This window comes from Paramisgurnus dabryanus, chromosome 6 (assembly GCF_030506205.2).
Source record: "Paramisgurnus dabryanus chromosome 6, PD_genome_1.1, whole genome shotgun sequence".
Lineage (NCBI taxonomy): Eukaryota > Metazoa > Chordata > Actinopteri > Cypriniformes > Cobitidae > Paramisgurnus > Paramisgurnus dabryanus.
The window spans coordinates 41,547,596-41,564,056 of record NC_133342.1 but is presented as its reverse complement, the minus strand read 5'-3'; the positions used below and the strand labels follow the sequence as shown (position 1 = coordinate 41,564,056).

General features: G+C 38.0%; 1 protein-coding gene and 1 long non-coding RNA gene across 2 annotated transcripts in view; both read right to left on the bottom strand.

The window, feature by feature from the left end:
• Nucleotides 1–578: 578 nt before the first annotated feature.
• Nucleotides 579–16,461, bottom strand: part of LOC135765141 (macrophage mannose receptor 1-like) — a 51,092-nt gene continuing 35,209 nt past the window's right edge. Inside the window, exons 5-6 of the mRNA XM_065275791.1 lie at nt 6,046–6,134; nt 579–805 (exon numbers count right to left, since the gene is read on the bottom strand). Of these exons, the coding sequence (XP_065131863.1) occupies nt 668–805; nt 6,046–6,134 (227 nt within the window). The 3' untranslated portion in view covers nt 579–667. The remainder of the gene's footprint in view (nt 806–6,045; nt 6,135–16,461) is intronic.
• LOC135765130 (uncharacterized) lies at nt 11,548–12,385 on the bottom strand. Its single transcript, XR_010540473.2, has 3 exons — nt 11,962–12,385; nt 11,732–11,863; nt 11,548–11,649 (listed from the first exon to the last, which is right to left on the bottom strand). It is a non-coding gene; the product is annotated as an uncharacterized lncRNA (long non-coding RNA).

Below are 16,461 nucleotides of genomic sequence, written 5' to 3'. Positions count from 1 at the left end.
TTTAATATTTGCATTATGCTACTGTATACACCAAAATCATTAACAGTGGCATAAAATAGCTTAGAAAATAAGAAAAGTTAGTGTACTGGACAGTATGACAACATGGTCACATCAATCTTTAGTAAAAATTAGGGATGCACCGATATTATTATTATTATTTTGCCGATACCGATTTAAACAGACAACTTCTGGCCGATACCGATATTAAACACTTGTATACAATTACTATACAGTTGGTCTATTAGCTAGTTTATTTCTGCATCAAATTATTTTTACTGAACATGGATTTTATCTAATTAACATTCAACTGACCAACCTAATAAGAGAGGCACAAAATAAGCTAAAACAAATATAATAAGAAAGCATGACAACCTTCAAAGGTGGTTTTTGCTATTCAGCATTTATTTTATAACAATATTAACTTTTTTTTTTTTTTACATATAATGGATTTCTTTATGCAGTTAATTAATAAACAATCGGTATCAGCCTTTCTCGTGCTATTGCTGATATGCCGATGGTTTCAAATTCATCAAAAATCGGCAGATACATATCGGCGGCCGATACATCGGTGCATCACTAGGAAAACTCTATTAAAAACACACCTTAAATTTGAAATATGTGTGTTTTATATTCTCTTGAGGCTGTTCTTTACATTAAAAAACAAAGTTCAGGGGTGTTTATCACATGTAGTACTTGAATTGACGGTGACTGTACGTTTGCTCAGATGAAACACCTCTCCATCTTCATCCTTTCTCCAGTTTATCTGTGCATTCTCCAGTCCAAGGCTCTTTAGCTTTATATTTATCTGAAGACCAGCAAGAAAAAAAAATCAAAACTTAAATAATCATGACACAATAGGCTACACATCACATACGAATAATAATGATAATGGATTTACATGATTCAATAGTGTACATTGGTTCCATGTGATTGAAACAAGTTCTCTTAAAATTAAATAAACATGTAAACTCTACTTATTTACTTATAGTTCACACAGAGGAATCCTAAAAGAATCAGATAAGCTTAACAGAATAATACATGTTAAATAAACTTGACCGAATCATTCATGGCTAACTGCTATCTACGCCAGGATTAGGGAATCCTGGGTCCTAGAGGGCCAATGTCCTGCAGAGTTCATCATCAGCATTAGAACTGATTTTTAATACAACTCAAATTATTCCAGTTAGGACTACGTGAAGAATTTATGCTACTGTACTTAGTTAGTAGATTTAACATGATGAAAAGTAAATCATGTTAGAGTAACAGGTCTCAATTAAGTAAGGGAGTTAAAAGTTTTTTTGAAGCACTTGACTGAAGTGACATTTCCACAATGATTCTGTCTTTAAGAGGTCTGTGGATTAGGGATGGGCATTCGATTAAGTTTTCTTAGTCGATCGTCGGGAGAATTAACGATCGACTATCGATTAATCATTAATATTTTTATAATAAAAATAATTATTTAACTTTTATAATTAAAAAATGTTCAATACAAAAATACAGCATGTTTTCCTCCACGAGACCTTTATTACAAAATCAACGTGTGGCAGACAGTTAAACAACATTTAGTTAGACAAACGGAACATATGTGTGCGCTTAAATATGCGGTGCTCTAAAGCAGCGGAACCTGCAGCTGCGAGCTGCGTTCTGAAACAGAGACCTCTTTTGTTCCAAAATAAAAATAAAAAAGAATCATGTTAAACAATAACTTAAACAATAACTTAAAAAAAACCATAATACTTGGATCTGACAGGGTTTGTCAAAAACTCAAACTATCCAAGCCAGAAGAAAGGATATTAGCCTTCTTAACTTTAGGCTAACTCAACAAATTAGGCTAACTTTACTTTAAGCCTCATGAAAAATAACTTTATTAACTCGCATACAACTTTTGCACAGTCTACTGATTTTTGTTAAGAAAAATAAGCATGTTGACATGATCTGGTGTCAGACGCGACCGCAACCTGGTGACCGTCAGTCCAGCCGCTGAAAACACACGCTCTGAGGGGACTGACGTTGCCGGGATGCACAGGTACCTCAGCGCTAACTTGGCCAGCCCGGGCAATTCAGGGGTGGGGGAGTTTCCCTCAGAAAGGTCTGAAGTTCTGCTTCAATGCCAGCCTCGCGTTGAGTGGTATAGTGATCCCCAAGAAGTTGTGCCATAGCAGATGACTGGGAGGTCGCGACTTCAATGTTTGCGCTCCCCTCGTCCGTGTCAGACAACGCAGCATCGACTCCCCCAGCCTGTTGGATAGCCGCCCTATCAGCCTCCACCGCCTCTCCCAGTTCAACCAGTTTCGCATTAGCAGCCAGTCTCTGTGTTGGTGTAAGAAAGCCCAGGTGTTTGTGACGAGGGTCCAGCATTGATGAGATTATGGGGGCGAATGACAAAAACTCATCACCAGATTCAATCTATATAAATATATGATGGGGAATCAATAATCAGAAAACCTTGTGTTTTTTGTTGTTGTTTATTTTATGAATAAAATATTAAAATGAATATTTTTATGGAGTAAGAGTAACTGTTTTATTCTTCGCGGGGCTTATTGCTTAAATCTAAATAGGTAACGAATAAACGAATTCATGTGTTATAATAACGTTATATTTTTAGTGTTTATTTTATGAATAAAATAAATACCGAAATGAATCTTAGTAATAATTTTATTCTTTGTGGGGCTTATTGCTTAAATCTAAGTAGATAACGAATAAACAAATACATGTGTTATAATATAACGTTATATTTTTAGTGTTTATTTTATGAATAAAATAAATACCAAAATGAATCTTTTTTTATGTAGCAATAGTTTTATTCTTTGCGGGGCTTATTGCTTAAATCTAAATAGATAACGAATAAACGAATACATGTGTTATAGTAACGTTATGTTTTTAGTGTTTATTTTATGAATAAAATAAATACCAAAATGAATCTTTTTTTATGTAGCAATAGTTTTATTCTTTGCGGGGCTTATTGCTTAAATCTAAACAGATAACAAATAAACGAATACATGTGTTATAATAACGTTATATTTTTAGTGTTTATTTTATGAATAAAATAAATACTAAAATGAATCTTTTTTTTACGTAGCAATAGTTTTATTCTTTGCGGGGCTTATTGCTTAAATCTAAAAAGTTAATGAATAAACGAATACATGTGTTATAATTACGTTATATTTTTAGTGTTTATTTTATGAATAAAATAAATACCAAAATGAATCTTTTTTTATGTAGCAATAGTTTTATTCTTCTCAGGGCTTATTGCTTAAATCTAAAAAGGTATCACGCAGATAACAGGACATTATCCATGTAATGTATATGTTATGTATAAGATAAAAAATTTAGCTTACATTCATTCGTTGGATTAGAGAGGGACGCACTTTTGCCTTGAATTCGACGAGTCTGGGCCCGTCTCCTTCGCTGTGCATGAGGTGAATATTGATGAGGCCAAAGGTGACGGGATAAGTGTTTGAGATGGAGACGTCTTTCTCTGCAGACATAACCGTGGTGGCACATTTAAGTGCTGACAGGACGGGCTGTGTGTCCTCCATCAGCTGCCAGTACTCATCCTTCAACTCCAGGATCCTGGCATCTTGAAGCTTGGTGACGGTTCGGTCCGACAGCACAGCAACAACAGCCCATCGCTGCTCCACCAGCCAATCGAACATCTCGCACACAGAGTTCCACCGTGTTTTACACGACTGGGTAAGCCGGTGCGTTGCGAGGCCCATTTGCTCCTGTTTCTTTTGCAGCGCTTTGGTTGCTATAGTGCTGTGATTAAAGTGGCTTACGAGTTTACTAGCCGCTGATATTACCCGATAAAGATACAGTGCAAATCCATCATTTATTGCCAATTGGAGGGTGTGTGCGAAGCAGGCAACGGAAATCCAGGGCACTCTGGTGGTACTGTTGGCAGCTACAATATTGGCCGCATTGTCATGTACGCATGCAATAACTCGGCCTTTAAGTCCCCACTGATCTACAGCTTCAATCATTTTCTCAGCAAGGTGGTCAGCTGTATGCCGGCCTGGCAGGCTTTCTGTGAGGAGGACAGCTGAGTTAATTTGCCAGTCATCACTGATGAAGTTGCAGGTTATGGTGATGTAGCTCTCAGCTGTTAAAGCGGTCCAGCAGTCTGTAGTTAGAGCAACTCTCTCAGCTTTGCTCAATTCTTTAAACAGCTGCTGCTTTCGTTCTTCGTAGTGAGTTTCTACCAGTCTGGTGATGGTACGTCGTGATGGAATTTGATATGCTGGTTCCAATAAATGAATAAGTTCTTAAAAACCATTGCCCTCAACAATACTTAAGGGCAGCATATCCATCTCAATGAACTTGCCGATCGTTTGGGTAATTTTCTCTGCTCATTGTGCATCACAGCTCCGAGTCCGTGCTAACGCCGACTTGATGCTAGGTTGAGACTGAGAGCACGATGCACCTCCACCGACATTAACCAGGGACGGATGCACTTTATTCAAGTGGTACATCATTTGAGTCGTGGCTGTGTTGTACTTATACACGGCATCGCAATGTTTGCAGTGAACTGTTTCGTTTTTTAAATCAAAATGGTCCCACGCCACACTTCGCCGTGACCTCTTCATGATTATTCTTTTTAAATCAAAACGGAAGTTCACAGATAACGGAGTATGGTGTCAACTATTGCACCCTGGTGGTAAAATGTTGAACTGCTTCCACACAGTGAAATTCATTTAATTGGTTCAAGACACACACTACGCTAAGCAACGCAACCTGCATTAGATAAAAAAAGTATTAGATGAATCGATAACAAATTGACGTCATCGACGAAATTCTTAACGATCAATTATCGATCGTTGATTAATCATGCCCATCCCTACTGTGGATAAAACTTACATTTAAACATTTGGCAGAATAAGTTGTGTGCCATCACACACTAATAGTAATAAACTAAAAAGAATGACAGTCACAGCAATTTTCAGACATATTGATACAGTGGTCAAATTATTAAAAATGGGTGTTTGCCATTTACACAATAACTCAAAAATTTGCTTAATTAAAAAAAATTAATAAACCATAATTTTTTTTACCATTTATCTCTCCATTATGTCAAGCCCTGGCTGGTTATTTAAACTCTTATTGGTCTCGTACACACTGCAAACTTTCGGGAGTGAAAAACGCATTTAAATGCGGGAGTGAATCCCCTAAATGTTCGTTTCATGGCTGTACGGAACAAGACTCACTCCCGAAAATGTGATGATTGACACAGCAATAACCATAGCAACGTTCTGCCGTCTCGCGTGCTTATCACTCACAGCTTTGACCAAAATAATTTAACAGTGTTGTGTTTTGAAATAAACCTCCATCTTGGCGTTGTGTTTTGTACGCTTTTGTGAGGCTGCTACACAGCACGCTGTCTTGCAGTTTTGCCAGGTCCTTGTCTTTTTTGTACGTAAATACCGTTTTGGTTCTTAACCGTTTATGGCTTTTGGCTCATGAAGGGATCATGTTTTTGATGTTAATAAAGTGTGAAGGTGCCGGTCCCAATATTTTGATCTTTGAGGTAAAGCATTTAGACTTTTTTTAGTGCAAGATTTGGCAACACTAGTTAGCAAACGCTTGTGCCTCTGTCATTTTCTGAAACGCGCATACAGAAGACTTTTTCCCCTTCTAGGAATTATTTTTTTCAGAGGAGAGACCTGTCCTGTTTATGATGCACGTTTAAACACTTGATTAACTAATAGTTGTTCAGTTCGGTTATGTACACACTAAGCAGAATTTCAGTAAATGCGGTTGGCACTACCTGCATTTTGCGGGAGTTAATGCGGTTGTAGAATGCGGTTGTCAGTCCTGTAAATTATTGAACTCTGTGTGTACAGAACAGGATTAGGTATTAAAAGGTGAAGTGACAACAGAATCAATATGTAGTGTGTACGGGACCATTGTTAAATTACAGAGTTATCATCTTCTTTTGAGGTTATGGGCAGAGGGAGATAATCAATACCTGTCTTTGCAAGCTACACTAATCATAATTTTGGGCATCCAACACATTAACATGAATCTGATGACAAGACAGGGACAAACCTCATTAAGAATGGCAGCCTGTACCAAAGGATCATTGAAGTTGTGTTTCCCAATATTGGAGAAGTTCAGTCTGACAATCTGTCTATTAGCTACAGAAATACAAAGGGAAGTTTTATATATGTACACATGTATACACTCACAAAGTAGCTTGTTGGTTTAACTTAATAATATTGGGACACATGTTTCCACAGAACTGAATTGTAGTCCTAAATGTAGGTTTGAGAGGAGCCTAAACAATCAGGTCTGTCAATCATCATTATGGGCGTATATAAGGCAGCCTTCAGGCCTCCGGGTCCAGCTGCAATTTTGCCGGCATTTGGCCCTGCCCTTTCCCAGAATCATGTCTCCACATGATGATCTACAGCACTCCCATCAACCTGGGATAATGCCTCAGCATTAATTTTAGTCCCCGCTCTCATTACCGCAGTAGTGATGTCAGAGGTAGTGTTCACAACTTTTTATTTAGTTAAGACTTTTTAATGTCAACTTGTTTGGGTTAGGAAAAAACTTAAATGCTGTTTGACAATGGCAACGTCATGCGCATCTGTTACTTTCAGTTTTAATCATGATATTTTACTGTAGCCATTAGCAATTTTGTCATTATTTCATGAATGTTTAACTGAAACGAGTGTAACAGCCATTGTACAAGAAGTTAGTTCACCATCAAACAAGCTTAAATGAATTTAAAGGAATATGGAATGTGTTTTTGTTCAACATTTGAATGGCCGTTTCTGAGTCAGTAGATGCATCAAAACAGCATAGTAAAAACGCTTAACATGCCTTAATTAAGTAATTTACATTAAGGTTGCCTATGGACCGAATGTAATCTTTATAAAGCATATAGTAGAGCCCTGTGCTGGCTAGCTGTTTTCCCAATCCCACCCGCTCTCGGTAAACCGTTGACCATTACCTCGTATCCGTTCCACTCCCGCACCTGGACAAAAAATGAAGTCATGGACGCAACCCCCATGCGCCTTTGATTGACAGATAATCTGTGCGCTCTTCGTAGGTTTTATCAGCCAATTTCCTTCTTGCATTTAGTTTAAAAGCCTTCTGTTACAAGAGGGCAAACTTTGCTAGCCAACTTGTTGAATTTTTTTACTAAATCCAAATCTTGAGTGTGCGCAGTTTTCCAATGTCAACTTCTTGGGTAATATTAAACACAGAGGTCATCGACAGGCTCGGCATTAATTTATAAACTTCTGGCTCCGTACTTTGACTTTCTTCGACCAATTTTTGCTAAAAGTTTACCTGTGAGAACCGATCACAGAGCAAAGATTACAAACAGCAAACGAAAAAAACACAGATGTGCCTTGCGCTCCCAAACAAGGGCACAGTCAATCTTACAACAATGGTTGATCTGCACTATTCATGTTCGTGTGTGCCCCTCGCATACCTGTCAATATGCAGTTGGAAAATGTGATTTGCTTTTGCGATTGTAATAATCTGGATGCTTTATTATATTGTTTATGCACTTGTTCCGCAGGAAATGTCAATCATATGATCATTTTATACACAGAATCAGCGGTCATCTGCACACAGCGAAAGGTGTATGTGTGAAAACACAACAGGCCACACATCAGGCCACAAGATGATCACTTGCAATGTATAACTAGTGTCAGACCGGCCCTCGCAGCCTCAAAACAGTACCGGCCCACCGGCAAAAGTCCCGACTCTCCCGATTGCCACTCAGCTAATGCTGATAGCACACATATATATCTGACATGTCTATTTGATGTCTACTTTTTCATTTGCAAGATGTAATTTTTGATTGTTTACACATCTGCAATACATCTGCGAGATGTTGATTTAGAATTTATTCTAAGACCTTTCTTAGATGTTTTTACTCAGCAGGTGTTTTTTCCAGGGCTCCAGATCCTTAAAACGCTTCTTACAGATGTAACCGTGCTATCTGGGTGTCCAGGGGTGCTATTTCAAGCAAATAACACTGCTGTGATAGCCGTAAAGCTAAGTGAAGAAGTCTTTGGACTTTAACCTCCATTATGCATTATTAACAGTTGAATGTTGAAATTCTTACGTGCGTGGAATTCATGCGCTGCCACGCGGACCAATCAGCATACATCATAAAAAATTCTGCAAAATCAAAGGAATACATTGGCTAGTTATTAACCCCTTTTAGTGATTTTGTCCCACTCACACTACCGCTGTAGTGATCCTAGCGGCTTGCGATCTCATTCAACAGTCATCACAACATTCTCTTGCCACTGCAACAGCGATCTTATCCCATTTGCACTACCAAAGTAGTGATTCGCCCAGTGTTGGGCCTGTACATTTTGGGCGTACGTGAACTGAACGTACTGTATTACTGGCTGATGAATGTTACTGTGAACGCGTTCATTCTGGGGCTTGTGAACGACACGCTCTTTCAGTTTAACGTTTTTCAATAGGGTGCCAGATTTCTATAGAGTCTTCCAGGCGAAAACCCGACTAAAACACACCGTAAACAGGCCTTAATGTGTAGTGGAAAAAACACCCAATCTGGCAACACCCGCGTTTTATTGCTGCATGCGTCATCAAAACAAAGAGCAGCATGGAGGTGACGCACTAGACGCTGCTCACATAGTTTAACATTAAAAAACATCATATTTGTCCTAAACGGTTAAGGATTAACATAGGCTGCTAACGCATATTCTGGATCTTGATAGACTCTGACTAACCTCACGCTATTTAACGTGCACGTGCGAGTTGTCCTACACGCGATGCCTCGCACCGCTTCTCGCCCGGAAAAACCCCCTTGAAGCACCCGGCTAGCCTTTCAAGGTATGTGCAATCAAATACAAAACTTAAAAGACAGTCAATGCTAATGTAAACCCTGGTTGGATAAGGATTTAAAGTTGGATATGAAGATGAAATCTGACGCATTTAGCCTCAGTGTTAAAACTGATAAAATAATTGCTGTCTGTGGTTCTATATGGGCTATAATGGCAATAATTTAAAAAATAATAATATGGGGAAAAAGAACTATAAATTAGTTCATTTTTGGAACTGTGAACTAGTTAAATATTTTGAAATATGAACTATGAACTGAATTAGTTCATTTTAAAATTTGTGAACTGTGAACTGAACTAGTTCATGTAGAAAGTGAACTTTCCCAACATTGGATTCGTCATACACTTCCCATCAACTCCCGCAAAAGTCACACAGCATTATTCTGTAAAACTTTGCTCACTGCCTTAGCAGTGACTTCATCACGCTTGCACTAACGCATAAGTGAATCACCATCGCTTCCGCAGAACCCTCAGGCCACATGCTTTCTGTTTATTTCCGCAGAAGTCATAAACTGAAATTTCGCACTGCATTATTCTGTAAAACTTTGCTCACTGCCTCAGCAGTGACTTCATCATGCTTGCACTAACACATTAGTGAATCACCATTGGAAGTCTTAAGCTGAAATTTTGTGTGACACATGCGTGGGCCAGGGGCAAAGCAAACCATGCAGTGTCTCAACAATCAGTAAACATGTCTTTAAAGGGGACAGAGAATGAAAACCATTTTTACCTTGTCTTTGTTGAATAATGGTAATCTACCCACATTCACAAACATACAAAAAGTGCTAGACATGCTAAACATCTCTGTCTCATAGAAATTCCTCTTTTAGAAATGTCAGCCAGAAAACGGCCGAATCTGAAAAACTGATGCTTATGACATCACATGCATCTCTCTGCCCCTCCACTTTAAAATAATTGGCTACATTTTTTGAGTGGCAGCAAAGTCAGCCAATCAGTAATCAGATTGCAAGTTAAGCCAGTAGGGGGAGCCAATAGGTGCAAAACCACTTGTTTAAAGAGCACCAATTATGCTAATAAATTGGCACGTTAGCACGTTATTGCAATATCCCATAGTACATACATGTTATTAAAACTTGAACTAATGCATAGTGAGTCTTATAAATTGCTTACATACCTCACCGATTTCCCACTGTCTGGAAAACGCTCGGTTTAGTTCCTGTCTCCGCCTCCCAAAATGTCTAGTGTAATCGGATTGGTCAGATAACTACTCAACTGTTATTGGTCAGCTGGGTTCGGCGTGTGTTTGAAAGGTTACGCCCCTGACTACGCGTGGGTTGACACAGATTCTGACTGAGAGTCACAGCCTCAGAGGCATCGTAAACAAGCGTTATATTTCTCTATAAACGATGGTGTCTGTACTGCCTTACCACTTCGAGCTCGATCCAGAGAGTTCAGAAGGCCGTTACGATATAAACGATCTCCGTCAATGAACGCGATTGGATTTAACTTTTTTAGGTGTCCTTAGCTCTGCCAGAATGCTAAACGAAGACGAAAATGTGTTGCAAAGACATCCAAAAGGTAATTATAACGTACTACATAACTATATGGAAACACCAAATGTAGCACATAGAAAGTATTTGTTGAAATGATTATAAAACGATTTCACTTGGTAATTTCTACATTATTTTACTCTAGTAAAATTTATTATAAGACTGCTTACATACTGTATTACTGTGCAAACTATATGGAAACACCAAATGTAGCACATATAAAGTATTTGTTGAAATGATTATAAAACGATTTCACTTGGTAATTTCTACATTATTTTACTATAGTAAACTTAATTATAAAATACTGCTTACATACTATTTTACTGTGCAAACTATATGGAAACACCAAATGTAGCACAAAGAAAGTATTAATTGAAATGAATGTTAGTTCTACATTATTTTACTATGGTGAACTTTATTATGAAAGACTGTGCTATGTTTTTACTTACTAGGTTTTAAGGAGAATGCAACAGGTTCCAGGGACTCTTACCTGCGTGATTCATCATCCAGGTTTTGCACAAATTGTCTAAATCCCTACACACAGAACATTTATTGTACCGACTATAAGCCTTTGAGGCGCAGGACTAGAGTAAGTTTTATTACATTTTTAAACCAATAACACTAAAGTATTATTATAGTAACAAAGTACCCAAAAGAACAAAAGATGTAACTTTAAAGAAAATATAGTAGTCAGTCAAAAGTTTATTTATTACAAATATATATTTAAATGTTAAACAATATACAAATAAACATACTTTAGTAACCATATTGTGCTCTTCTTTCAAAAATTGTTCAATTCATTTCTTACAGCTATCTATTCAGATAAATGGCATATCAAAGCTTTGTCAGCTGATGCTATCTAAGATGACACTTTAGGGTTATCATCCTGTCGTGTGTTGTTCTCCAGATATGATTTGAGCTTCCTGATCGGAATGTTGGCTTCCGACGACCCCTGCACTGAAGATGGCATGCAATCACGTCCTCCTTTGAAGGTCTCTCAAACTGTGATGCCAGGTCCATTGGAATCGGGGTTTCCTTCAGCTTATCATCAAATACCTCAGCAAACACAAGCCTGATCACATCATCCACATAACTGTAGAAATATTGCGGTCAATAAATCTTTTGTTTTGATCATTTATTTCCCTGCTTCATACATTAAGTTTTTAATTATGAATGTATTTGAAATAAAACATTACTGCTTACGGTATGTCATTTGTGTGTTTTGGGAATATAGCCTTGTACTTTCCCTCTCCTGCTTTTGTTACGGCTTGGTGACATTGTAATGGATGGCTGCAAGGTAAAACCTGTAAAAATATAAGCAAGCATAAATTTATTGTAAAAGTAAATACTACTTTATTTAACACAGTTACTAAAATACTTAAATACCTGCATAGCATTCCAATAAATGAGAAAATCAATTTTTTTGCTGCAAATCTGAAATCTCAGGCTACGGACGGCAAAGGCATCCACTGATGATGATGATGGAAACATTGTGAAACGATGCTACTGTCTGGGTTCCTATGATTATGCAGAGAAAAAAAACTTTGTCATCATCAGTTATACATTTAAGACTGGTAGTGGTTTCATTAGCTAAAAACATAATTTGTGTTACACACCTTTGCTCCTCATATGCCAGTCTGACTCCTTGTACTGTGTGTTATGATGTTGCATGTTTGCATACAGTGTAGAAGGATGTGTCCAGCTGCGAATCTAAGATATAGACAAATAAAACAAACATGTATTCAGTCAAAAAGACATATTATAACAATAGAGTACAACGACTATAACTCGTTAGACTATTCATTAAAACGTAAATGTATTACATGTTACATGGCCCAACATTAGCAACACACATTACGTGTTTACTTCGTTTCAAAATCTAAGAAAGCTTCAAGTAAAAACAACAGTAAAATACATATAACTTTAAACAAATCATCTGTACTTAAGAGTTTCTTGAGTTTGATCATGAGAACAAATTTTACCGGTAACAGTTTAGCTGGTAACTTAGCAAGTTTGTAAACATGTCTTAACCAACATCGATAAAAACGATAGTCTGCATAATTCAACATACACGTGTGTAAATATGGTACGTTGTTTATGAAATACAGTATTACAACACAAAACAGTTCGCTTGCAAGCTTAGCTCTACACGCACATTATGTTAATCTCCGGTTACCGGTTACGTAATGTACAGTAAAAGGCAAATAATAAACGTGAATACTTACAGCCTGTGATCCAGAAGTGCACAGTAATCCAACTTTCAGAAGGAGACGTCCAGCTTTGGTTCATGAGAAGCAGTTATTGTGAAAACTCCGTGAACAACTTCTGACTGGATTTTTCCGGAACCGTATTAAACATGATGTCCTCTGTGTAAGTCCATAAAGTGCTATTTTGCCCTCGCATCTAAAGAGACAGCGTCTACTCGAGAGATTTAATCGCTTAAACAATGAAACAAGAGTTTGCAAACAGAGTCAAAGCAGGGACTCACAACCTCCGCCATTTTAGCTCTCTTCTGACTCGGCGCTCCCCACCCTCGTCTTTGAGGGCGTACCCAAGCAAAGCAGAGAGGGCTGAACTATGATAATGTTGGTCTTATCTACGTCACTAATCCCAGGAAGTAAACTGTTGCCTACAATCCGAGTGTTTTTTGTAGTCCTCGAACGTTAGAGACGATAACTCGCGTCATCGTTTTCTTTGAGGTATGTACTTTTTGAATATCGTTAGCATGTACTAATACACACTTACACACAAAATGATGTTTAAAAACGTGTATCCCATAATAGGTGCTCTTTAAAATCCCCCACCCTAATAGTAATAATCTAAGAGAGGTTTTTAGGAAGCTTCTAAGGCATTACAGACCCAAACAAAAGTTTTTTTGTGTTCATGTCACATCACAGAACAAGGATAAATACCCTGTTCAATCATTCTATGTCACCTTTAAAGATTGCCAAATGTAACCAAAAATTACTTTTAAATAAATTTTTCCTGAGAGACTTTTATTTTGACGCACTGATCTGTAGGGTTGCCGCGGTGACGTAATTTTCCCACCGGTTAATCAGCGCGTCACAAACTCGGTGATCCCGGTATCACCGAGTGGGAGGGGCTTATAAATGCGCATGCAGACGTGCACATTTTACTTTCACTTTTAAATTACGCAACTGTTTAAATGCATCGCTTGCGTAAGCTGCGTTAAATCGCCTATGAATTTGCGTGCAATGTGAGTGCAACAGCTGGTTTACTTAAGTGCTTGAGTCAATGTGCGCAGGTAATTCTCACAGAACCCACCAGTCCCAAGCAGAGCAACCGGCTACTTCTCCATAAAAGCGCTGCTTGAATGATGGGTTTAACATTTTTCTTGATGAAAAACACAACAACAAAACGATCTCGCTTATATTAAACATCATATATGTATATTATACAAAAACGAGCAAAGCACGCGGCTTCTGTCATCATCTGGTCAGTCAGCTCGCCTTGCAAACTCTAACAGAAATAAATGAAATCTGACACCTGCGGCTGCTCTGTGACTTGACGCGCGTTCAGCCCCGCTGAATTCAGACAACAGACACATTCAGTTGTAAGTGTTTGCTCTCTCTAACGAAACTAAATGATTTAATTACACGAAAATATCAAAACGACGGTGAAAGACGGTGTCGCGGTGGGCAAGTGATATAACCGGTGAGAGGCTGAAGCACCGGTTATCACCGTTTCACCGACTATCGCGGCAAGCCTACTGATCTGTTATGAGGACCCATGGAAACTGAGTTTTTGGTTGTGGAAGAACCGTCTGGGAAGAAGTCAAGTCAAGTCAAGTCAAAATTTATTTATACAGCACCATTTATACAGCCAAGCTGACCAATGTGCTTTACAAAACAATAAAATATCACACAATAAATTAAACAAGGAAAGTTAAGAAACAGGTTACAGATTATTAAAAGCAACTGAGTAAAAATATGTTTTCAAGCAAGATTTAAAAACTGACAGGGAAGATGCAGAACGTACGTGGTTAGGCAGACTATTCCATAATGTCGGGCCCGCAGTGGCAAAGGCAAGGTGACCTTTATGTTTTAATCTGTACCGTGGTATAGTTAAAAGTTGCTGTGCACCTGACCTGAGATTTCTGGGAGGATTGTACTGCTCTAAAAGCTCAGATAGATAAAGGGGGGCTAAGTTATTTAGACTCTTATAAACAAATAAAAGAACTTTAAAATCAACTCTAAAACGGACCGGCAACCAGTGAAGGGATGCTAAAATCGGAGTAATATGTTCACGTTTGCGAGTGCCTGTTAAAAGCCGCACTGCTGCATTTTGGACTATTTGAAGACGAGTAAGAGTTGTTGAGTTTATTCCATAATATAAGGAATTACAATAGTCCAGTCTAGATGATAAGAATGCGTGTATCACCCATTCAAAAGCTTGGGGGGGGGGCATAAAAAAAGGCTTCACTTTTGTCAGCATGCGTAAATGAAAAAAGCAAGATCTGACAACAGAATTTACTTGCTTATCCAGATTCAGAGAACTATCTAGTAAAACTCCAAGATTTTTCACACAAGTATTTACTGGTAAAGAAAGTGAATATGCATCAGGAAGCTGGTTTGAACTACTTTTAGTAGGTCCGAAAAGAATAAGTTCCGTTTTATTTTCATTTAATTTTAGGAAGTTAGCAGGAAGAACACAGATGCTGGATAACCTTAACTCGGAGGCTCGGAACATAACATTAGGAATGCATGGTTAAAGTTTGTTTTTAAAGAAGTTCTAGCTTGTGTGGGGAGTGTTTGTTTACTTTGTGTACCGCGGATTCATTTAAGACAAGTCGATGCTGGATTTGCAGAGAGACTGTGATTAAAAGGACCACTAATATTGGATCTGACAAAAATGACACAGCATTATACATAGTAGGTAAAAAACATTTTACTTTATTTAAGCTACTGCGTTTTACTATTGCTTTGTTAGAGCCCGCTTGATATGTTCTGTTGTAACATCCGTGTCTAAACACGTATGTTTGAGTGTTTTAATTTACTAAAAACTTTAAACGGCGATATGTAATATAACAATAGAAATATACAAAGTTAGTGATAAGGAAGGAATAACCAGCGGCAATTTAGATTCTGATGCCCGCTTACTGTGTTGTATATGGTAATTTAGGCAAGTTGCGTTTGAAAGGTCCAACACTCAACTCTCTTACACTCTTTTTATCATATAACTTTGGTATGTAACGTTACGTGTATGTAAGAGAAACCTCACAAGCATTTGTTTTAATTCATGTTAAAAACTAAATTTGTGTTGAGCCATTTAACTTTACTTGCTTTTGTTGGACAATTAAAAAAAAAATCTTAATTTTTTAACATATATGATGAATGGTGCTGACAGGACACACCAATGAGTTTACTGTATGACTATTTGCACATGATTACTTATTGAGTAAAACTGCATACATGCCAGAATGGTAATGCTCATTCTAAACCTAAGTGAAACACACACACTTCACAACTATAGTAATCCCCAAAAACTTCAGAATTTTAACAGTAAGGAACAACAAACAATAATATACCAGTCAACATGTGAGATCTCATGATTATCACCGTATGAGAATGGTGTGATGTCACTGTGATCATCACAGTGTGAGCTACAGTATATGTGAGCTCATTGGGATTTCAAAAAGTTTGAGCAGATTAAGAGGAGGCAATGCAACACAAGGTTGTGTACACAGGTACAGTGACCTCAAATCTTGAGCATTATATGAGCACACAATGAGTGTACTGTGACCTTACATCTTGACCAAAATATGAGGTCAAAGTGAGTGTACTGTGACCTCACATTGTGACCATGATATAAGCGTACAGTGAGTGTACCGGGACAATAGTATGAGTGAACTCACATTGCGAGGTCGTACCACACTCACTGTGCACTCATACTATGGTCACAATGTGAGGTCATGATACACTCACTGTGTGCTCATGTCACAGGTCGGAGCGGACCACCACTATTGTGCGTCGCGCTCCTCCCTCAGTTTCCACCCCGAGGAGGTCCCAAGAACACCCCAATGACCAGACGGACGAGACAAGTAAAATAAAACAGTTTATTTAAATTTAAAAGAATGAGGGGAAAAGGGACAGGTT